The 21,704-nt window shown below is 36.0% G+C and overlaps 1 protein-coding gene across 6 annotated transcripts in view; it reads left to right on the forward strand.

Annotated features, from left to right (window-relative positions):
• The window catches only part of diaph2 (diaphanous-related formin 2), a 542,053-nt gene that overhangs the window by 322,817 nt on the left and 197,532 nt on the right, over positions 1–21,704 (forward strand). For all 6 annotated transcript variants that reach the window (XM_038281299.1, XM_038281303.1, XM_038281304.1 and 3 more), the window contains one exon: positions 1,479–1,608. In XM_038281299.1, the coding sequence (XP_038137227.1) occupies positions 1,479–1,608 (130 nt within the window). The remainder of the gene's footprint in view (positions 1–1,478; positions 1,609–21,704) is intronic.

Genomic DNA, 21,704 nt, shown 5'->3' on the forward strand with positions numbered 1-21,704 from the left:
CTTTGAAAAAAAATATGCTTTATAATTGCTTTTATTTCAGATTATCACAAATTAGTCACAAAATAGTAGCTAAAATCATTGCTTAACAGTTTAATGTTCCAATTAGGCTTCTAACCATAGCATATATTTTTTTAGATAGTTAAGAGAATCCTGGCAATAAAAAAATTATTAGTAAAATTATGATAAATTTTAGTTTGTGTCCATCTTTGTACCTTTGTTGACACTAGACACTGTGTGACAGTTTAAAAAGTAATTTTAATAGTGTGTATTGAAATAAAATTTTTACTTTTATTACTTAAGAAGTGCTTAGATCATAACTTTTAAACCTATTGACAGACAGAGAGATGGATGGGTGCAAAGAACATCCATATACATGATGTATTTTAACTCTATAAGTGCATTATGGCTCTGCAACCCAGAACTCACTGTTCATCAAACTTTTATTTTACCCTAGCTATTTCACACTTGGTTACCAAAATCTGATTTACGTGAGGTGTTTCCAAAAAAAAAAACTCAGCAGGAAACTTTGTCTACTAAAACAAAATACCTTCTTTTGGTCACATGGTGACTCTGGGTCAGAGAGTTGATTTTAAACATGTTATTTTAACAGTATTACCTTTAATCTTTTATATTTCCATTGTCTTTATGTTGAACTTTATGGATTTTATCTGTGATAAGTTATATTTTAGTAAATTTACCTTACTTTCTACACCAGCCCAGTCAGACTTACTGTTTTCTTAGGTCTGCAGTAGGAGGAGTAAAGAAGTAAAGAAGGGCGAAAACTCTAGTTAGGGTTTTAACAAGCTCCTCCAAAGGCAACTTAAAAGGAGAACTGTCCTTTTAAATCTGTTTTTTGGATACTCATTTTCTCTTATGTGTTTAGTGTGAAGCATTTCATTTTTATGACCTACATAAATGTAGTTTACCTAGACAGAGATTACTATTTTACAGCAGTCACTCTGAAAGGGAGCGCTATTCTTACATCAGTGTCAGAGAAAGTTTATAACATTAACATTTTTCAAATAAAACTGGCACAAAATGTGTCCCAAAGAGGAAATAAACATACACAGTCAACTGGTGATAATTCCTTTTTTATTTGTCCATCTGAGCATTAATGCTGTGAAGTCTGAAATATTTAAAGTCTTCAAATATTCCTTTGCAGGATTTTCTCACTCTGTCTCCACTGGATGCTAACAGTTGAAGTTAACAGAATGAATGAGCTTTAGTGGAGTTTATTCTGGCATGACTCAATTATAATCCTGAGGACGTTTCACCAATCTGAAATCCTTAAGCCTAACTTGAAAAATTTATTAAATCAGTTTTTGTGTTTATGGTGTAGATACATTTCAACTTATTCATTGCTAATAATGTTTTCAGGAAAAAAATAATATTAAGGGCAATATTAAGCTTTAAATGATTAAAATGTTTAAACACAAAAACTGTCAATAAATCTATGTTTTCTTCCCTTTTCTTTACAGCTAAGAGACACTAAATCCATCAGCCACAACACAACACTTCTCCATTTTCTGGCTGAGAAGTGCGAAGAGAATCACCCAGAGATTTTGGGGTTTCCTGATGAACTGGAGCACGTGGAAAGTGCAAGCAAAGGTATGGTTTTCTTTTTATCTGAGCTTTGTTGAGGTTCAAAAAGTAATGCAAGTATTTATGGGCTAGTAAAGTATTTGTTTCTGTGCAGAAACAGAACCATGCTGGTATGAGTTCATTATTTAATATGTTACAGTTTTTGCACATTGAAACCCAATGCTTTCAGATTTTCCTCCACGACCTCTACATTTGTGACAGAAATAGAACTGTTTAGTCCGACCATGCTGTCATTCTCCCTGTCAATAATCTAATTCCACTTTAATTCCATTCTCCCGCATTCACTGGAATCCCCTTAGGCTTATTTACTTTGTTAGTCTCTTAATTGGTCATTTAATCTAATTCAGCTAATTATGCACTTGACTGAGGCTGCTAGCCATTGTATTAGTGAACTGAAATAGTCTTCAAGTATTTTGCGTGGAAAGACATCTGTCTACACACATTCAGAGTCATAGACGCTTCTAACAAAATTAATTATCCAATAAGAATCCAGTTAATTATGTGAGGGTAGAAAATAAATACCTCAAATCAGCCACTATTATTCTAAAACGAGTTATATATTATGCTCACAACAGATATGCAATGTCATTTCAAGTGTTCATACCACTAAACCTTTTACCTATTTTTGTGTGGGACATCTCCTTAATCTAATGCATTTTTTGGGTGGATTTTATGTGATACCAACACAGAAATTGTTCCGCCCTATGAGGTTGGGTTGTAGTTCCTAGTTGCACCTATTTAAGGGACGGACTGATTTGAGATGAAACCGTACAACTGTCAAGTTTCATACAGAGCATGACCAAATATTTGTCTGTAAGTAATTGCCCATCATTATAGTTGACGTTTGAGAAACACCTTTGTCCATTAGTGCAGTTTGTTCCGTCTTTTTCTATGTTAAGTCGTAGTTCGTAGTCGGACCGATCTGAACAGAAAGCACATTAAAGTCCGTTTCATACAGAACATGGACGGATCTTTGTCTTCTTACAGATTCGATAGATAGAAAGAAAGAAAACTGTGGAAGAAAAGAGAGCAAAAAAATACTTGAATCCTCAGCATAACTTCTGGAATCTTTAGTGTTGTTAACTATCTGTCTAGCTGTACAAAGATTCGTATTTCGAGGACAGAATAGAAGTCAATAATTGGAAAGCAGAAAGAAAACTATGCATGGTTTTAAAAGTTATAGAGATTCAACTTTAATGGCAGATTACCATTGATGCTATATTGTTAAAAATTAATCATAAAAACCCAGATTGGTATTTTCCAGACTAAATGTTGACAAGCAAGGCCCTGTAGACTTTTGGGGGAATGTCCTATGATCAGATGAGACAAAAATGAAAAGCTTTTACAGTGCCTCATAAGCTCTACTGTATCTTCATAAGTGAAAAAAGGAAGCATATCAAGAAAGGAACACTCTCCCTACTGGAAAAACATGGAGGAGGCTCTGTTATGTTCTAAAGCTGCTTTGCTCCATCTGGCACAGGGGATTTTAAATATCTGCTGGATCCAGTCAAATCTCAAGACTATCAAGAGATTCTAGAGAGAAATGTGCTGCCCAGTGTCAGAAAGATTGGTCCCAGGTTATGGATCTGCAATAGGACAATAACCTGTTGCAGGTCCTTATCTGGTTTGTTTCTTCCTTTTGCAAAGAACAAAATAACTACTCGTGCTCTGGAGTTGCAGGTCAATGTTTGAGCCACTGAGGTTCCAAATCAACATGCCTGGAGCTCAAAGGGCAACACTTATATTTTTATTTTATTTTTAAAGTAAAGCAGTAAAAACAAAAACAAATACATAAGAATTAATTAAAAACGGATTTAGCATCTTGTCTTCAGTCCAATGACCGAGACCAGTTCTGCAGGGACCCTGTCCCCTTTTGGCCCTTGTCTAGACCTGCTCATGTTTAAAGGAATAGTACACCCAAAACATGATTAGCCTTCATTTTCTACTCACCTCCATGCTGAACAACACTCTGGAGTACTTTTTTGATATCTCAAATGCATCTGGAGATCTGGGAGACTTCTTGCTGTCTGCTGACATTCAAATAATGGAGGTCTATGGCGCCCGAGACAGAAAGGTCCACAAAAGTCCACAAAAACTTGTCAATATTCCTCCATACTGCTCGTCCAATGTAATCCAAGTGTCCTGAGTGGGTAGCATCCAGAATTTACTCGAAACGAAGTCATTTAGAACGTTTTAGAGCCTAAACAGTAGTGTATAGGATTTCCTAATAGCGCCCCCATGCGCGCTCACGATTCTACGGAAGCCGGCAGACCAAACCAGCGCATTCAGCTCGGCAAAGAACTCATGCTCTTCCTCAACACTGAAGTCCTCAGACATTTTTCTTTCGTTGTTTCTTTCTTTGCACAGGTAAACAGCACATTTCTTCTTCTACGCTTGCATTATCGGCAGACCAGACGCTGAATGCGCACTTCCTTCCGGTTTGGTCTGCCGGCTTCCGTAGAATCGTGAGCGCGCATGGGGGCGCTATTAGGAAATCCTATACACTACTGTTTATGCTCTAAAAACATTCTAAATGACTTCGTTTCGAGTAAATTCTGGATGCTACCCACTCAGGACACTTGGATTACATTGGACGAGCAGTATGGAGGAATATTGACACGTTTTTGTGGACTTTTATGGACCTTTCTGTCTCGGGCGCCATGGACCTCCATTATTTGAATGTCAGCAGACAGCAAGAAGCCTCCCAGATCTCCAGATGCATTTGAGATATCAAAAAAGTACTCCAGAGTGTTGTTCAGCATGGAGGTGAGTAGAAAATGAAGGCTAATCATGTTTTGGGTGTACTATTCCTTTAAGATAGCTTCACTCTAAAACCCCAAAATAACATAAAAGTTTCCTAATTTGGAATAGCGAAAAGGTTCCTTTGAGACCGTTGGTTAACAAACAACATCATGAACAGAGCAGAATGGTCAGGTGTAACAATTGGAAAAAGGTTTGAAGTGAAGCAAGTTTACCATTAAAAAATAAAATCCTACAGATCTGTATTAAGTGCACCCTTGAAAAAGAAGCAGACATATGCGTACCAATGCAAACCTGTCCATCTTTGGCTTTACATTTAAACATGGAGCCAGGACATAATGAAAAAGGCAGTTATACAGTAATGCCAATGGTAGCTGTGGAACTGTGAAGGAGCAGGAAAGATCCATAGCTCAGATGGAATCACCTGTGGTCAAAAATCCCTGGTAGACATAAAAATGCTGCATCATCTATTATCATATATCAAGGTGGTAGAATCATCATGATTTAAGGAAGATTTGGCTGCAGAAGAATTAAGACTGGAATGCAGGTTGAGTTGCAAACCTACACTTTCCTCTCAGTGGAATGATACAGATCAGTCCATATTCATCTGGTGATGTGACCCAGTTAAAGTCCAAATCGAAATCAGATTGAGAATCTTTTGTAAGATTTCATAACTAATCTCTTCATTCAAACTTACTTAGCTGACTTAAGTGGTTTTTCTAAGAAGAATTGAAATAGATTTTAGAAGCAGTCAGCCTGGCTTTTAAAGAAAAACGTGTCTCTAGAAATAATGGACAGAGAGGGGCCTTAATACAAATGCAAGGCACACTTTTCAGATTTTTATTTCTTAAGCAGTTTAAATAAAAATGTATTCCACTATGATGTGGAAGTCTTTTTTTTCTCTCCCACTTCACAATATTCAGTAGTTTGAGTTGCTTTCACAAAAAAATCAGTTACATCAAAGACAGGAGATGCTCGTACAGGAGTTTGATGTGACCTCGAATGGACCAGTTTTATTAAGCTCACTTAGCTATTACACACGAGCACTATTTGATTTATTTTCCCACATTTACAGCTTTGATAAATGTGAGAGCAGAGTCATTTAAAAATCAATTTTTATGGCTTTTAAATCAGATCCCAGCAGTGATCAGAAGGCATGGCTTGCCTTATTGGTGATTTTTAAACATCATTTAATTATTTACCCTAATCTCCAGATCCAGTGCAAGATTCAGGATCCATTTTAGGTGAATTAAGTTTACCAGAACCAATAAAACCTTTGTACCTTTTGAACATCAGGTAAAATCCTGAGTATTCTCTAATTGAATTTAATTAACTACGTATTTCTGGTGAACTTGATCAGCTTTTTCAGTCAGTTATCTCTCAGGTAAACATCAATTTAAAATTCGGTTTATTCATTAATATGTCCTGCTTTTATTTGAAACACAGCTGCTGTTTATTTAGACAACTGGTGGGTGATAAAAAAGACTGATTAAAGGAAAATAGCATCATAATTATGATTGTTCTTTTTACCCTTAACAATATGAATATTAAAAAGCAATAAAACATGCACTTTGCACATGTAATATGGGGCAAGCACACAAGCAGAGGATGATTAAACAATAAAAATGATATTGTACCTTGAACAAACCTTCATTAGTCAAGCATTATTTTTTTGTTTTGTTTGTTTTGTTTTTGTGCCTGTTGAATCTGAAAGGGTGGTGTGGGACAACGGGAGGTAGGGTTTGCAGTTGGTCAAATTTAATGAAAACAATCTATACTAACTAATATTAAACATAAGACCAGGATGATTTGGAAAATCAGCCTTTTGTTTACCTCCATTGGTTTCTGCAGTTGCTTCTTCTTTACAGATAAAAAATAAATAAATAAATTGTCTTTTGGCAACTTATTGTGTACTTAGCCCATCTAAAATCAGTTCTGCAAGAGCCGTCTGAGCTGAGGAACATCCTTGTCCACTTGCAAGTAGGAGGTTAACAATTAATCGAGACCTGAATTTTGAGACGTTCCCTTTGGCAACTTTGCTCCTTTTTGGATTCTGCTCCTCTCAGAGCCTGCATGTATCAAGGTCAGCTTTTATTAAAATTCACTGCGTCGTGTGGGGATTTAACATATATTTAGAACTATGTTCATGTTCCTGGATAGACTTAGATGACGGTCATAAGTTCAGTTGCTTTAAGTCACTCATATAAATAAAATAAATATGTTTGTCAGATAGAACAGTTAGTTGTTCATTTAAAATGAGAAGCATTCATATATTGATTAAAAAGAATAAAACAAAATACACTTAAGGTTTTTTCCTCAATGAGATCAAAAAGGGATTGGTACAAGAAAATGCTTGCCTTGCTCGGAAAGTATTTATGTGTACATATCTATAGATTGATATGTATGAGTGTGCACTGGACTGCATGTATGCTGCTTCCTTGTTAATTATTCTAATGTATATCCATTCTCATTAATAACTGCATGAATACTGTATTATGTAGCATGGAGGCAATCAGCTGTTGGCATTCCTGAAGTGTAAAGGAAGCTCAGATGGACAAAATACTTAATATTTCAATTTACCTATGGAAACCTTGATATACAAATTAAGTGCAAAATTAACTTCCATATGAAATAAACTTAGAGGCCACTGAGAAATAGTTCAGTTTTCTCTTTATATGAGGTGAAATGCCTTTGGTTTTAGAGCTGGTTGAGGAATTGCATTAAACTAACAAGGCAAACTCTGCTTTATGGAGATACCTCTTTCTTAATCATCATAGCTGTAGTAAATGCCTTTGGTTTCTGCACCAAACTTTTGACAGGGCTTAGCTTTGCAAACGTTTATTAGTTTATCTTTATTTACCTGACTTTTTCCTTCCAGTAATGTACTTGAACTACCTCATTGTCTCACTATATCAGTTTTTCCCATGCCTCTGTAGGCCATAATATAAACATCACATAATGAAAAGAAAATCCAGAATTAATATGACATATAATTTTCTCTTAAAATTGATTTTAGGATTAAACACGAAAGATTGATTTTTCACTTTCTAATTTCTAATTAATTAAATAACAGAACCTTTTTTTTTTTTAAATATAAGGCGCTGTAACACCTATTGATTTAGCTGAAACAATATTTGTTCCGGAGATTATTTGGAGGAATATTGAGCATCGGCAGCTGATTCTATTTTGAACGATTTTAAATGATTATTTCCTCCCTCCCATTTTAAAATGATTGTATTCTGTTCCTCCTCTGTCACCGTTTCAATTCCTGGTTTTAATTTTACAGCATAAGGCTCTTTGCAAAAAGTTTTAAGTGCTTTGGATGTCTGTGATGTTTATTTTCAATCTCCATCTGTGTGTAAATAGGGAGATGAGTTCACATTCTTGTTTTGCCTTTGCTTCCCACGATTAAACTCTTGGAGAAGACGTGCCTTTAGTGTATGTACAGTTTATATGCAGCAGAAACTAGAGAAATGAAATAAAGAGCAGTTATAAAAAAAGGAGGGAAATTAGGTTTCTGAAAGAAGTACAAGTTTCCTCTGAACATCTTGCACTGTGACCAGAACTGTGTGTAAGAAGTCACAAGGCAGTCACCCCACATTAGCAAGGTCGCACATGTAAACAAGTTTTTCCAGATGGGCTGTTCTTGCTCTTCAACAGAAATGTAAAGAAACAGAGTAAAAATAAAACACTCAAAGAAGAAAACTGAATGCAGTGGACTAAAGAGATAGGGAGCTCCCCTTTTTTCATAGATTTTAAAGATTTCTTGTTGATTTATAAGTGATAGATAGCCAGCTGACCTTGGGACACACACTTACTGCCCAGCGAAATGGTGCTGATTAAAGATTGGCAGTCAGAAATTCAGCTTCTCTGATATCCTTCCATAAATGTCCAAAAGCTGCTAGTATTTATGGAAGTACACGTCGTGGCTGTCAACATTTATTTGTGGATTGGCTCAGAATGTAGGGGAAACCTTATGTCCTAATCTTTTTGGTACAGCGTCTGCGAGCAATATATACGGTTCATATTAATTATGTCTACGCCACACTAAATTTGCATGAATCCATGCAGTGACTGTGCTGTGAAACATTCCCTCTAACATAGGATGCACTATACTCTTTTCATATCCCTGACCTTATCTTTATAGTACTCCCAAAGCCTTCAGAGACATGTCATTGGCCAGTTAGCCTTGTTAAATTTCCCCCTGAGATGAGCATGTGGGGACTGACAATGGGTACTAAGTCTGTGTGGTGATTCCACTCAATCAGTGGCTCAGTGACGATCTGTCTTGACAATCCGGGAAAAAAAGGAAATATGACACGAATGTTCTCATAAATCCATTTAGTATAAGGCATAGCCAAGGGCAAAGTACTTTGGAGCTTGTGAGAGAGAAAATGGAGAATGAGCAAAGAGAGGAAAAAAAAAGATGAACTCTGAGGATATTAATACCACTGTGAATATATCTATTATCCACATTCATTTCAAGGCACTGCAGCATAATAAAGCAGTACCCATTTCCCATTTAAACTCTGAAGCAGTACTTGGCTCTGCATTACGTAGACAAAATGGCTTTTTGGATGGGGTGGGACACAGAAAGGATCATTTGTCTTTTGGTCTTAGTGGAATTGCATGGAGCTGTGGGGTTCAGAGGATATTCCCTCACGCAAGCGTAGGCTAGGGTGTGAAATCAGCAGCAGCCGCTTCAGGAACTCTGGGAATTATTCAAAATACACACATATATACTGTGGCAGTTGAGACACATAAAATTCATTTATTTTTTTAAACCACAAGCTTAAGGCTCATTAACTTCAATTATAATTTGAGATGAAGCAGAGGTAATTCACTGTATGTGCATTTTAATTTTAATGTAACTAAGATGTGAGAAAGTAACAGTGCTGAGATGTAATTTCATTTTAATTTCTTAGATTTTTTTTAACTCGCCTAAAATCTGTTTAGTTTGTTTATATTCAGCCTAATTTCCCTAGTGTGAATGAGTAAAAGCATTTCTTCCTTATTGTGTATATTATTGAGCAGAAACATATTTTTACAGAGCTTTATTTGTTTTTCAATTTAAAAATTGGACTTCAAATATTCAGTGTATCAGATTTTAAAATAAATCTTTTTTTTTTTTTCCCTTTTGTTTTCTGAAGTTTTCTTCAACTGAGGTAAACTTGTTCATTCTCTTAGTAGTGAATTTTTCACCACCTTATAGTTGGTTTGATTTTGATCTATTTTTTTACTTTCTTACTAAAACCATACCGAGATATAAAGGTTACCGACTGCCTTGATAGACTTGAAATGTTGCAGTATCGTTGCATAAACCTTGGGACAGTTTCATTGATTTTTACATTTCTCTCTTCGACTAAAGATGTCAGGTAAATAATCTTTGAGTCCAGGGACATGTTTAAGCAATAGATAAATGCCAAGCCTATAAAGATAAAATTACATTTTTATTGGATCAGTGATCAGTATTTTATTTCTATTTATTATTTTGTATTAGTCCTCAGTAGGCTCCATCTATGGAGGACCAAAACTGACTAAATTAAAAATGAATTCAGAAATAACTAATGCTCTAAAAGTATGAATAATTGGATACTTTTTAATCTATTCCTTTTCTCTTTGTGTATTTATTCACTTCTTTTTAAATGTTCATTATTTTATTTATGTATTTAATTAGATATTTTTTCCTGTATTCAGTTATTAATTATTAATAAATGTGTTTATTTATTTATTCATTGATTTCTTCCTCAATATGCAAATGAAGACGGGCAAGGTCTTTGGGCTTCAACTGCTAGGTATTTCTGGTTCACTTAAGCCTTAAAGCTATTTCTGCTACTAATATCCATTTGAATAAGTTCAGGGTTGATTTACTTTGGATAGTTATGGCTCTAAAATTGTTATTTCCTCTTTTATTTATCATACTAGAAGGTAGTTTATCAATTCCCTACCCTACTACTATATAAAACTGGGAGGATAACAAGAAAAAATGTACGATAAGTATAAAATGTTGTAATTTGTTGAGTCCATGGCAATAGATGGGGATGATGATCCCTGCCAAAACACGGGCTGCATCTGTATAGCTGGACCCGGCTGGTCACACAGCTGCTGTCCTATCACCGCTGAGTTCACTCTGTCACAGAGAAAAAAAGCATACATGCCAGAGGTGTGCAGGTCCATTTTGAGCACAGGTACATTGTTATATTTTGCAGAGACATTAACCACCAAGGCTGCTTAAGCTTACAACGAACATGGGTTACCTTCCAACTAAGTACCAAGTAGGTGATCGGGTTTATTTTCCCCATTCTATAATAACCTGCTGCTGCGGTGAGGTAGGGAGCAGCTCATGCAGGTGTAGACCACATGACTCTTTTATTGCTTTATTTAACCCAATACAGATTTTATGTCTGCAGCCACAACTTAGAACACAAACTGTTAGATCTCCAACTGTCCCTCCCACACGGCCCCAAGCTCTCCTCGAAGTTCTGAGCAGAAACGAACAAAAATGGCAGCCTCCATACTTCTGGCTGGGAAACCTATCTATACTAACAAGAAAACAAAAATAATGGAGGGAAAGTCCTGGAGAGTTTATCAATGCTGTAGTATCTAACCAACCGATAGGTAGAATAAGTAGACCCAGACACTCTTCATTTGCTTAATGAGGCAGAATCATATACAGAAATGTAAAAATGAATGAATGAATACATAAATGTGTAAATGAGGAAATTTATAAAATAAAGGATCCAGTTAATCGTACTTAGTGAGCATTCTTTTATTTCTGCGTTTATTCTTTATTATGTTATAGAATTCCCTCCATCTTCTGACCTGAACCTGGAAATGTTTATTTTACTGCAGAAGTGTGTTTTACTGATCAAAGTTTTCTGACAGGGGTATTAGAAGCACTGTTAAATTAACTTTATGCACTCTGTTTTAAGAAAGTATATCAAAAAATATTCTAAGTTATGTTATTTAAAGTCGTAAAAAAACAACAAAAAAAACAACAACAAACCCGCGTGGAGTTATCATGTTAATTGAGAATTATTGTTGCACTCAATTAATGTTTTATTAGCCAGGTCTATTTACCAAATACTGGATGAAAATTTACACTCAAAGTGCCTCTCCACTTTATTGAAATTGTAAAAAAAAAAAATAATAATAATAATGATAATAATTTCATCTACATTTGCATTCACCAAAGCAATACACATACATCTCACATTAGACTATTAGACTATTACTTCTTTCCAGTCAGGGCGCAGCACCTTTAGCCACCTCCTTGAGCTTAGCCAGCTGTTGAATATTCAAGGCAACATCTACACTGCCTTGGCGATGCCTTGCTCAATGGTAGAAAGGTACAGGCTAGAGTACTTAATGTAACTGTTTCATTTCTAACAATTGGGCCTTAACTCTCTGTTTCTGCCACTCCTTCTGCCAAACTGTTGATAATGAATACAAATTGAAACAATATTTAGTTTGGGTTTTTTTTCCTTCTATTTGGAAATATTGCCTCTACCAATCTTTTGAAAATGAAGCCAAACCTGATTCATTTTTAGAATGTGACATACTTACTTTTTGTAACGTACAAAGAACCTGCAGCATGCTGTTTTGTCAGAAGACGCATTTTGTGGTTCGTTATGAGATCCCGTTGTATTTACTGAGCATCTCTGCTTATCGACAGGCTTCAGTTAATAGAGAGAAAATACCGAATCATGGCAGAACAGCAAAATAAGATTTTCACTGAAAGCAGAATATTGATACATAAAAAAAAAGTTTTCTGCACCACTGATTTTCTCAGTCATCACTGTGCCCAAAGCAATAATGTTTATTCATAGTACAGCCAAGCCTACTTGTGTCTTGTCAGCTTGGATTTTGTATTTTATTTATTTATTAAATTTTTTTACTGTACATAAGCCAGTATTTACACTGGAATGTCAATATGCTGGTCATGCTGGACAGAAATATAATGAATCCAACCCTTAGCAGTCATTTAGGTTAGTCATACTTATGTTATATTTAAACATTCCTCCTTTGGAGTATTTGAATGACAGGCTGACTCAGGTGGGTATTAAACTCAGTAGGAGCGAGCCATTTGCTTCAATTAATTTAAAGGCTGAGGAAGTGCCACATTTCTGCTCAATTGAAATTTATATAAGGGAAAAAGTGGAAGGAAATAGGAAAAATTTTATTGTTCTTTTACACATAGGGCCAGATCTTTAGAAGGTTTGTACGTCTTAAAAGAACTGCAAACAGGTTCTTACACGCAGAGCGGATCTGCAAAGAAGGTGTAAAGTGATTTCCATTTTTACTTTGGCACGCAGCAACGGCAATTTTTTTTTTTTTTTTGTTGCTCGTGTACCTTCATTGATGTGTAGACCATGTTCTAATGAAAAACTGCACAAATTCATGGGTGGAGGATATGAAAATGTAGACATTTACCTCATTCAAAGCAATTTTACAAATGGGACAGTCATCTGCGATTGCACTTTTTTGTCTTTCTTTAGTACTTTTGAAGCTCAGGTGCAAACTAACACAGAAATTATCTGTTGTCACAAATGAGGTATTGCTTCAAATGCGGACAATAAGCAGAGATTTTGTGCACATGTAAATATTCAGAAGCCAGAAATAACAAAAGCAGAGTAATATTATCAAAGGACAAAAAAAGGTCTACAGACTGGCATATATTAATGCAGCTGGCGGCTTTTTCGTGTCTCTCTGATTTAATAAAACATAACTGCGCACAAAGCACAGTCATGATTTATTAAATTCTTAAGCAACTACCTTGTTTTGCAGTTTGTCCAGGTGCTGTTGGGAGGACCTGTTGGGGATAAATCCAGATGTTTACAGCATAATCTGTTCTCATGTCAATTAGCAGACCTTTTCCTATTTTATGGTATTTTATATTTTTAAGATTTGCTTTCAGTTAATTTAATCTTTTCATTCTTTTATTTCAGTCCGTAGCACTTTGTGATAGGCTGCCTATTTCAGGTGCATGGTAAATAATAGCTTGTATTTTGATTAGTATTCCTCTAATAATTATGATCTCTGCCGAAAACTGCAGCTTTCAAACTGCCTGTAGAACACACAATCTGTTTTGCATGCCTTAAAATGTGTGCAGCAGTTTTTGCAGATCAATCTCATGTTTACCTATTGCACCTGCTAGAAAAAGTTCCAAATGCAATTCAGAGCCTTTTTTTGGGATTCCTTGAAGATCAGGCCCCTTGGTCTGTACATGACTAAGTCACGAATCCATGTGTGAGGTTGAGTTATGGCCAATATATCGTTGTTTTGATTATGGAATTGGAATAAAGTAGGAGTATATAACTGGCCTTATTTCTTTGACTTTGTCCTTTTAGTCAGGCCATTATTGACAGAGAAGGACTGACCCATTCAAACCCACTCCACTTTCAGAATGGTTGTAGAAGAAAAGAAAGAGGTCACAAATAATAGCGGGAACTAGCAACTAGTATCAAAATACAGTACCAAAGATCTGAGGCAATAACTAAGATTAGCATTTTAGACACAATTTTAGTATGGTACCTGTAACATGATTAAACTTATTTAAAATCTTTAATAAGCTTTTATTCCAGATTCCACCCTCAATCAAACTGTTAAGACATTTCTGGTAGAACTGCTGAAATGCATTTATACAGACTCAGTTTGTTTTAATTATCTAGTTATTTTATTTATCTATTTTTTTTTTTTTTTTTTTTTACAAATACAGAGTCTCATTTTGTTGAACCTTTCATTCAATTATAATTTTGTATCTAGACTCATTTCATATCAAGACACTTTAGAGGTAAAGTGAGACCAAATCAAATCCCCAAACTTTTAACCAAATCCAAATGGAGAAAAAAAGAAACAATTTTCTACACCTCTGAGGCTGCTTCATAAGATGGTATGTGTCAGAAAAAAGTGGGTTTTGTAATTTCTTCTTTGTGTAAATCATGTCATGGGAACAGACCTGTCCAGCATAACCGGTGCTGAATGACTGATGAGCTCTGGAGAGATTTACTTTTTTCAAATTTTTTTCCTCCTCTTCTTGTTTCACGGTTGATGAGTAGTTCATTGAGAGAGCATAACATCGACTCTTCCTTTTTTCCCCACTCTTTTTCTTCCCTTTTTTTGTTCTTTCCGTCCTTTGCTTTTCCTCCCTCTCTCATTTCCTACACCACCGTTTTAGAGGGCCTATATGAATGTAGACAGAGATAGACACATGCAGGGAGGCCAGCAGCGCTGCTTAGCATCAGGCTCCGGTTGGTGACAGCGGATTTCAATGAGGGTTGACAATGGGACCGGGAGTGAGAATAATGCTTTTTGCCAGCCTAGAAATTCAGCCTGTCACAGAAGACCATTTTCCATGCTGAGAGGGTTCCATGAACAGAGGTGTTGAAGAAAGTGCCATTTTAAATGCAGCTCTTTTTTCTACAGTAACTTAGAAGAATGAGTTCACTGACATCTGAAGGAGAACAAAATATTTTTATTGTATCCAAAAAATTTTTGGTAGAAAACTTGGTTACTTTTGGGCACATTTCCTTTCTTTCTTTTTTTTTATGGATGCATGATAGATTGCTAGAGTTGTCCTGGACAAATGGATACTAATGTGAAAGTGCGACTTCTAAATATACAGTACTAATATGTCTTTGCCAGGATTCTAAATCGTGCTTTACAATGTATTTTATATTTCTTTATCTGCAACCGCACATATGTACACCTACATTTCACACAGTGGTTCACAGTGGCTGTTGCACTGCTCTCTTATTCCACTTTAAGCATATCCAAACTTTGGGCAGAGCAATAATACAGAGGTGGAGCATGTGACCCATTATGGATCTTCCACCTCTTTCTCTGAACCCTGTTTCCTGTTAGCAAATCTCCAAATGAAAAACATCTGTGACAAAAAGAAAAAAAAGAAAGTGAAAGGCACACACTGCAGTCAGGTAGCTCTGGTCCGTACCTCTAAGTTTGAAAGGAGTAGAACTTGACTAAGGTGGTGTTGGTCGAACAGATCATTTGTTCAAATGAGATTGGTTCATTTTACAGAACATTTGTTACTTATTAATCCTGTCAATTGATTATTTGCACTTTGACATGGTTTATAGATTTATATTATTTAAGTTATAGATCAAATAGCAATTTTCGGCAAATTCAGACCACATTTTGATTCATTCTGGAGCTGATCAGAATCAGAAATACTTCAATGATCCCAGGGGGAAATTATCTTTGTTAATACTACAGATATGACATTATGGAGGAGAACTATTTACTTCACAGCCCTTTTCAACCTAATGTTAGTTTGAAAGCAACAGAACATTACACACGGTTTAGTTTTACGAAATGCATGTTCAAAGAAACAAACAGGATGGTCAGTATTAATAAATCAGTCACTAATCAATATACGATCCACACAACAAATTAATAAATCAGTTAAGATAAAAGAAAGGAAAGCAGTATTAAGTATTTCAATTAAAATGTGCTTGCAGTGGTTCAGTTAGAGAAAGCTTCAAATCCTGGTGCCAGTTTCAGGGAGAAATTAAGCTACTTGTTTGAGATGAATGTCCTGCTATGTATGACTAGAAGTTGAACTTTAACCCTGCATGTGGCTAGGCTGAAAGGTCTACATCTTTAACATAATGTAAGATGACATAAACATTTTGAATCTACAGTTAATTGATTATGATTATGTTATGTGTTGGGATACACATGCTAATATTTTATATTTTAAATAGTTATCTTACCACTCCAGAACTCTAGCTCTCAGAAACCCACTCCTGCTCTTGTAAAGGAAGAAAATATTCTAACATAGTTAACTTTGGAAAAAGGTTGGCTTTTCATTTTCTTCCCTCTCCAGGTCCACCCGGCGAGCTGCGTTTGGTAATATGAAAATCAGCAAGGCGTGTTGACATCACAGAATTACAGAGTTTAATCCAATATAAGACAATGCATAAACTTAGAAATAAGACAATGCACAAACCTACACCAGAAACTGCAGAACAACAGAGACATACATTCCATTACCTGACATAGGAGGAAAGAAAGCAAAGACGTACAAGACATCTTTGGAGAGTTTGCAAGAGCAAAATCTGATCTGTAACTTCTATTTAGAAAGCTTTATCCTCTTGTATCTAATCCATTCAAAAAGGGCTGGCCCTCGGTCCTCCAACCAAAAGCCATCTCTGACACTGCTAGGGCTTCCCCTTATTTACTGCAAACATCTGGGGTCATTTGCTTCTTTGTTTTAACAAGAAAAGGCGGAAAGCTTGTCCTGGCATCTAGAATTCTTAAAGTCATAAAACACAAGATAAGCTCTCACAGACAGCTTGTGGAATGTGGGGGCCTCACCATCCCTGGTTGTTTATTCTGGAAGACTTTTGACCTTCTGTAAACCAAGCAGAAATCTCTCCTGCAGGCTTAAATAATGTTCACCCCCAGGAGATACTCATTTTATGGTATGGTGCTCTAAATACTTACCCATTAGTAGTTTTAAATCATTAACACAGCCTTGTTCAAAATTAAGAAATATGTTCAAGTGAGAGTGTTTACACATGCCATAAGATTAACTGTAATAAAGTCTAAAAATAATCATTTTTCTTTAACAGTCCCCGTTTTGAGGTCTGAGACATACAGACCTCACAAATAAAATGATTAAGCCTTCTAATAGAGGACCCAAAAAACTATTTAGTATACTAAAAAACTAAAACATTAGCCCAATTTTATAACAGTCCCCTTTTTAAACAGCACCTCCTAGGTCCCCTGCCAGGCCATGTGTCTGAAGCTGAACTCCATAATCTAAACTTATCAAATGTATCTTGCGCTGTCCAACAATGTAATACTCACCTGATGAACCACAAAATTTTAACCAGTAAAAACTAAACTAAAAATACATTTCACTTATCAAACATGAAAAATCATAAAACTCAGTTATGTCAATAGAAGAAAACACACAATAGAAATATTAGCCCAAGTATAAAATTAGAAAACCAAAGCAAGATATCTCGAAATTACCAAAAAATGCTCAGCAGACTCAAAAGACAATACTCGCCACAAAAATTACAATTTGTCAATACAAAACAATAACAACATAAAAAAATACATCATAAACACATAAAAATTACAAAAGACCTTTTTTTCTTTTTTTTTTCACAATTCAACAATAAGAAGTTAGAGTTCGTCTCTATGCTCCTTCGATAGTCTTTCAAAAATGAATATGAATTCTTCGTCAGGAAACGATCCAAAAATACGCGCAAAAAGAAACGAATGTTCTTGAAGAGTTCGCAAAAAACGAAAACACGCAATAAAGAGAAGATAAGTTAATGATGATCTTGTAGCTGGATCCTTCACGTGTTCCTCCTCGGTTGTAAACCTCAGGTTTTCACCTGAGTGTCCGTTGCTCACTGAAAATTGGAGTATTATGCCAATTTAACAGTGAGTTTAAGGAGAGGGTGCAATCTCCTTTTCTCAATGGAAGGACACCGGAACAGGATTATTGTGCCTGTCTGGGCCTTTTAAGCCTTGTAATTCAGGAAAATGAAGTGGTTTTGGCAGACTTCTGCCCGGAAATGCAGATCCTCCTCCGCGCTGTGATGGCCCTCAGACACTCCTCGACCGCAGGTTGAGACTGTAGATTCTCCTGTATGCCCTGCAGCGTGCGCCGTGGCTCCTCAGCTGATGTGCACTGACTCCAATGGAACCACGTGTCTCCTTCTCTCTTGTAGACGGACAGCATGAGATGTACTCTCCACGACTCGGTATGGTCTGGCGAAGCGAGGTTCAGACCACTTTCTTTTGATGACCTTCATGCGCACCCAGTTGATTTCCCGAACTGATCCCGAGCCTGGACGTTCCTGTGACGTCTGGTATTTTGTAAATTCTGCTGCCAGGACCTGTAACTCATTGAAGAAATCTTTATGAGATCAATGTGCAAGCTTACCTTTCCATCCTGGAATGCGGGTAGCAGGTCCTGGAAACATCCGTCCTGTCTGGAGCTCATATGGAGAGAACCCTGTTGATTGGTTAATGATTGATCCTACACTTTATGACAGCTTCACTGTCTTCCTTTTGTATTATAAATCTGCTACTTTGGAGTTGTATTTTATCAATCCTTTGACCCTCTTTTTATATAAGGCCTACATGAGAAATGAAAGTTTCCTATCATGTTAAACCCAAAACTTAACTGTATTTTTTAAGCAGTTCCATAACTGTTAATTTGTAAATCTCCAATTTAGACCAATTTAATTTCAATCATCATATTTTCTATTTTTTAAAACCTTAAAGAATGATCAGCCTGCTTTACATGAGTCACTAAATATCAAAAATGACCTACTTTATTCCAATCATATTTTAAATCCCAAAAATTTCAACCATTTTTACCTTTGATCCATTTATTCATTTGAAAACCTATTTATAAAATATTTAATTGAATAATGTATTACCCTTTTTATATTGTTTATCAATTATCAATGCCTTTTCAGTTTTGGAGAGAGATTCAATACAGCTAAATTTATTAAATTATGTAAATCTTTAGTTTAGACCTTCCTGGATGTCTTAGTTAAACAACTTATTTTAAAACATATGAATAGAGATACAACAATCCAATGATCACCTTCCTTAGTTTAAGAACACTATTTTATGTAAATTATTTGATAGTCAATATTTTGTTTAGTATATTCAATTTATACATTTTACTTATTTCATATCCAAATAGTTAGCTCATCTTTAATGCTGCTAATACACCGTAAAACATTTAATGTATTTTGATTTAACTTCAATAACCTCTTTTTCCGAAACGTAAAGAGAGATCCAAACTAAAAATTTGCTTATCAGATCAATTCCATTCCTGTCCCCCTGTTTCTATAACAGAACAAATGTTCTGTCATAGAATACAATAAAAATCCTATACAACTCATTGAGATGAAATCCGCCATCACCACTAACTTTAGCCTCATGTAACACAGTTGGATGCAAGTCAAACATGGTGTCCCAGATGCTGTTACAATCTGCACACCTCAATCAAAGAATTCTAATGTTTGATTAAATTTATGAAATCAACACAGAACTTGGTGTCATTTGCTCAGTAAGCTCAATAGACACCCATCAATCCACTTTAACACCTTAATTTCAAATTCCATTTAAATTTAAATTTAGTTTTACTGAATGGTAGCCACTGTACTATGCAAATAAAAATTTAGATCATCTTCCCTAGTAGATGAAGCGTAACAAACAATGCAATTCAGCTATAGTTAAAAAAAAATGTAATTGCAATCATTAGTCCCTGCCCATTCTTTTCAGGCAGGAAGGGAAAAAAACACATTAGCATTTCGTGAGACCAACAGAGTGAATCATGGAGGAGGAATGCAGTGTCGTAACAGTTGGTGCACACCAACCCCTAACTGCATCGTAAAACCTCTGACCCCAGGAGATGGGGTTGTCCTCAACACCTAGAATTACACTGCAGGGCTGCAGGACGTGAAGAAAACAGGGCGCCTCAGTGCTATATCTAAAATAAGAAGAGAACAATGGCATCACACACTACAAAAATTTAAAGAAAAGAACCTATTCACCACTACCAAGTTGTGTTGGCACCCATTTCGTCTCCAACCTGCAGACTGAAGGGAACCCCAGGAGTGGGCTTTGGCGCCCAGGTCATATGATCAGAGGTGAGAATCCAGGATCAAACATGAGAACACACAACAGGACCACCGCTGAGCAACTTGCCATGCCCCAATTCTTTATCTGCTGAATCAGAACGTGTCTAGAGAAGCAGTCATTCCAGCAGTGCAGAAACATCTGGATACAGTCCCGCTTTGATGAACTTTGGTCAGCCTTTCGTGGTCGACAGAGCAGGACATAGAAACCAGCAGACCAGTCATCTACTGAAGCCCCCGTCCGGGTTTGTCTATGATCTTTGTGGTCCCGACTCACTGCTGATTTCCAGCCATAGAAGACTCCCACAGATAACGCCTGAGTCCCTTTTGTTATCAGCCCGGCATGAAAAGCAACAGTCAAAGGAGACATCTGTTGCCAGGTCCTATGAGCAGCACTTTGCAATCACGTGCAGCATCATCATGTACAGCAGGAGAACAGTTCGCTTTCACTGACCTTCGTAATCGCTCAACAGCGTTCGGCTTTCATACAACAGTCCAGCAGAAGATGGGCCTAGTTCAGCATCATCATGTCTTTGTTCAGCAACAACAGCGGCCTGATGCAGTAATCAAGAAGATCCCTTCAAATACATCTTCCCATGATCTCTGAGCTTAAAAGACCCTTCCCCCAAGATTGCCATCAAGTCAGAAGGAAGGAGAACTGCCAGAGAAAAAATAATACAAAGTAATTAAAAAGCAAAACTTATATTTGCCACATTTTGTTACTTTCACTATCATAAATAAAATTTATCTTGTGATGCCTCCTCCCGTGTGGCGCTAGATTTGTTGTTGTTATAGCACAAACGGCCAACTGCCCCAAATCCTGAACTGCAAAAAGAATAGATAGAAATTTGTTAAAATAGTCCACGATCGGATGTGCCAGAATTAAGAAAATAATGACACTTACTGTTCAAAATCAATAAACGTCAATACCTCGATGACATTCACTCTGCTTGTGCCAAATATCAACTACAAATTCTAAAATCACAACCTCACAAACTCATTAAAGAATTAGAACAAACTCTAGAATGCCCAAGTACTGATACTTATAAAAGTTGTGATGGAATTGCCCTTGGTCAAATAATTATGAATTGCATATTGTTCTACTAAATACCAAACATCCTTATCATTGTCCCACGCTTCAAGACAAAGTCCTATTTCAAAATTTCAGAAATCCTTTACATTTTATCTGAATTTCATAGCAGTTTTAACCAAAATTTTCCTCAAAATTAACAATTTACACCCAACTGTATATAATCAAAGTCAGCAGTGATGCAGAAATCTATCAACAATTTTAAATGTAAATAGACATGGCATAGATGTTATTTGAAACCGTTCAATTTGAGATGATCAAATCTAATTTAGTAGAAGCTTCTATATCACATACACCATATTGTAGTAAAGCAGGAAGGCCATATGACTCTACATTAAAGAAATCCATAATTCACTATTGTTGAATCGAAAAAAATCAAAATTATTGATTAACTAATTTACCATTAACCATATCCAAAAATTTACCAGGAATTAGGGTCTACTTCTGCTTCTCCCCCTGTTGATATAATAAAATTCTCATTTTGAAAACAATTTGGAATCTATGTCACTTTTATATAATAATTTGCTGAAAAACCAAAATATCATAAGATGTTCCACCATTTCTCCAAATCTTCCATCTAGTATTCAAACTAGACTGAGATTATGTAAATTTCA

The sequence above is a fragment of the Cyprinodon tularosa genome, unplaced genomic scaffold (genome assembly GCF_016077235.1).
Source record: "Cyprinodon tularosa strain WSP-4 unplaced genomic scaffold, ASM1607723v1 ctg17, whole genome shotgun sequence".
Taxonomy (NCBI): domain Eukaryota; kingdom Metazoa; phylum Chordata; class Actinopteri; order Cyprinodontiformes; family Cyprinodontidae; genus Cyprinodon; species Cyprinodon tularosa.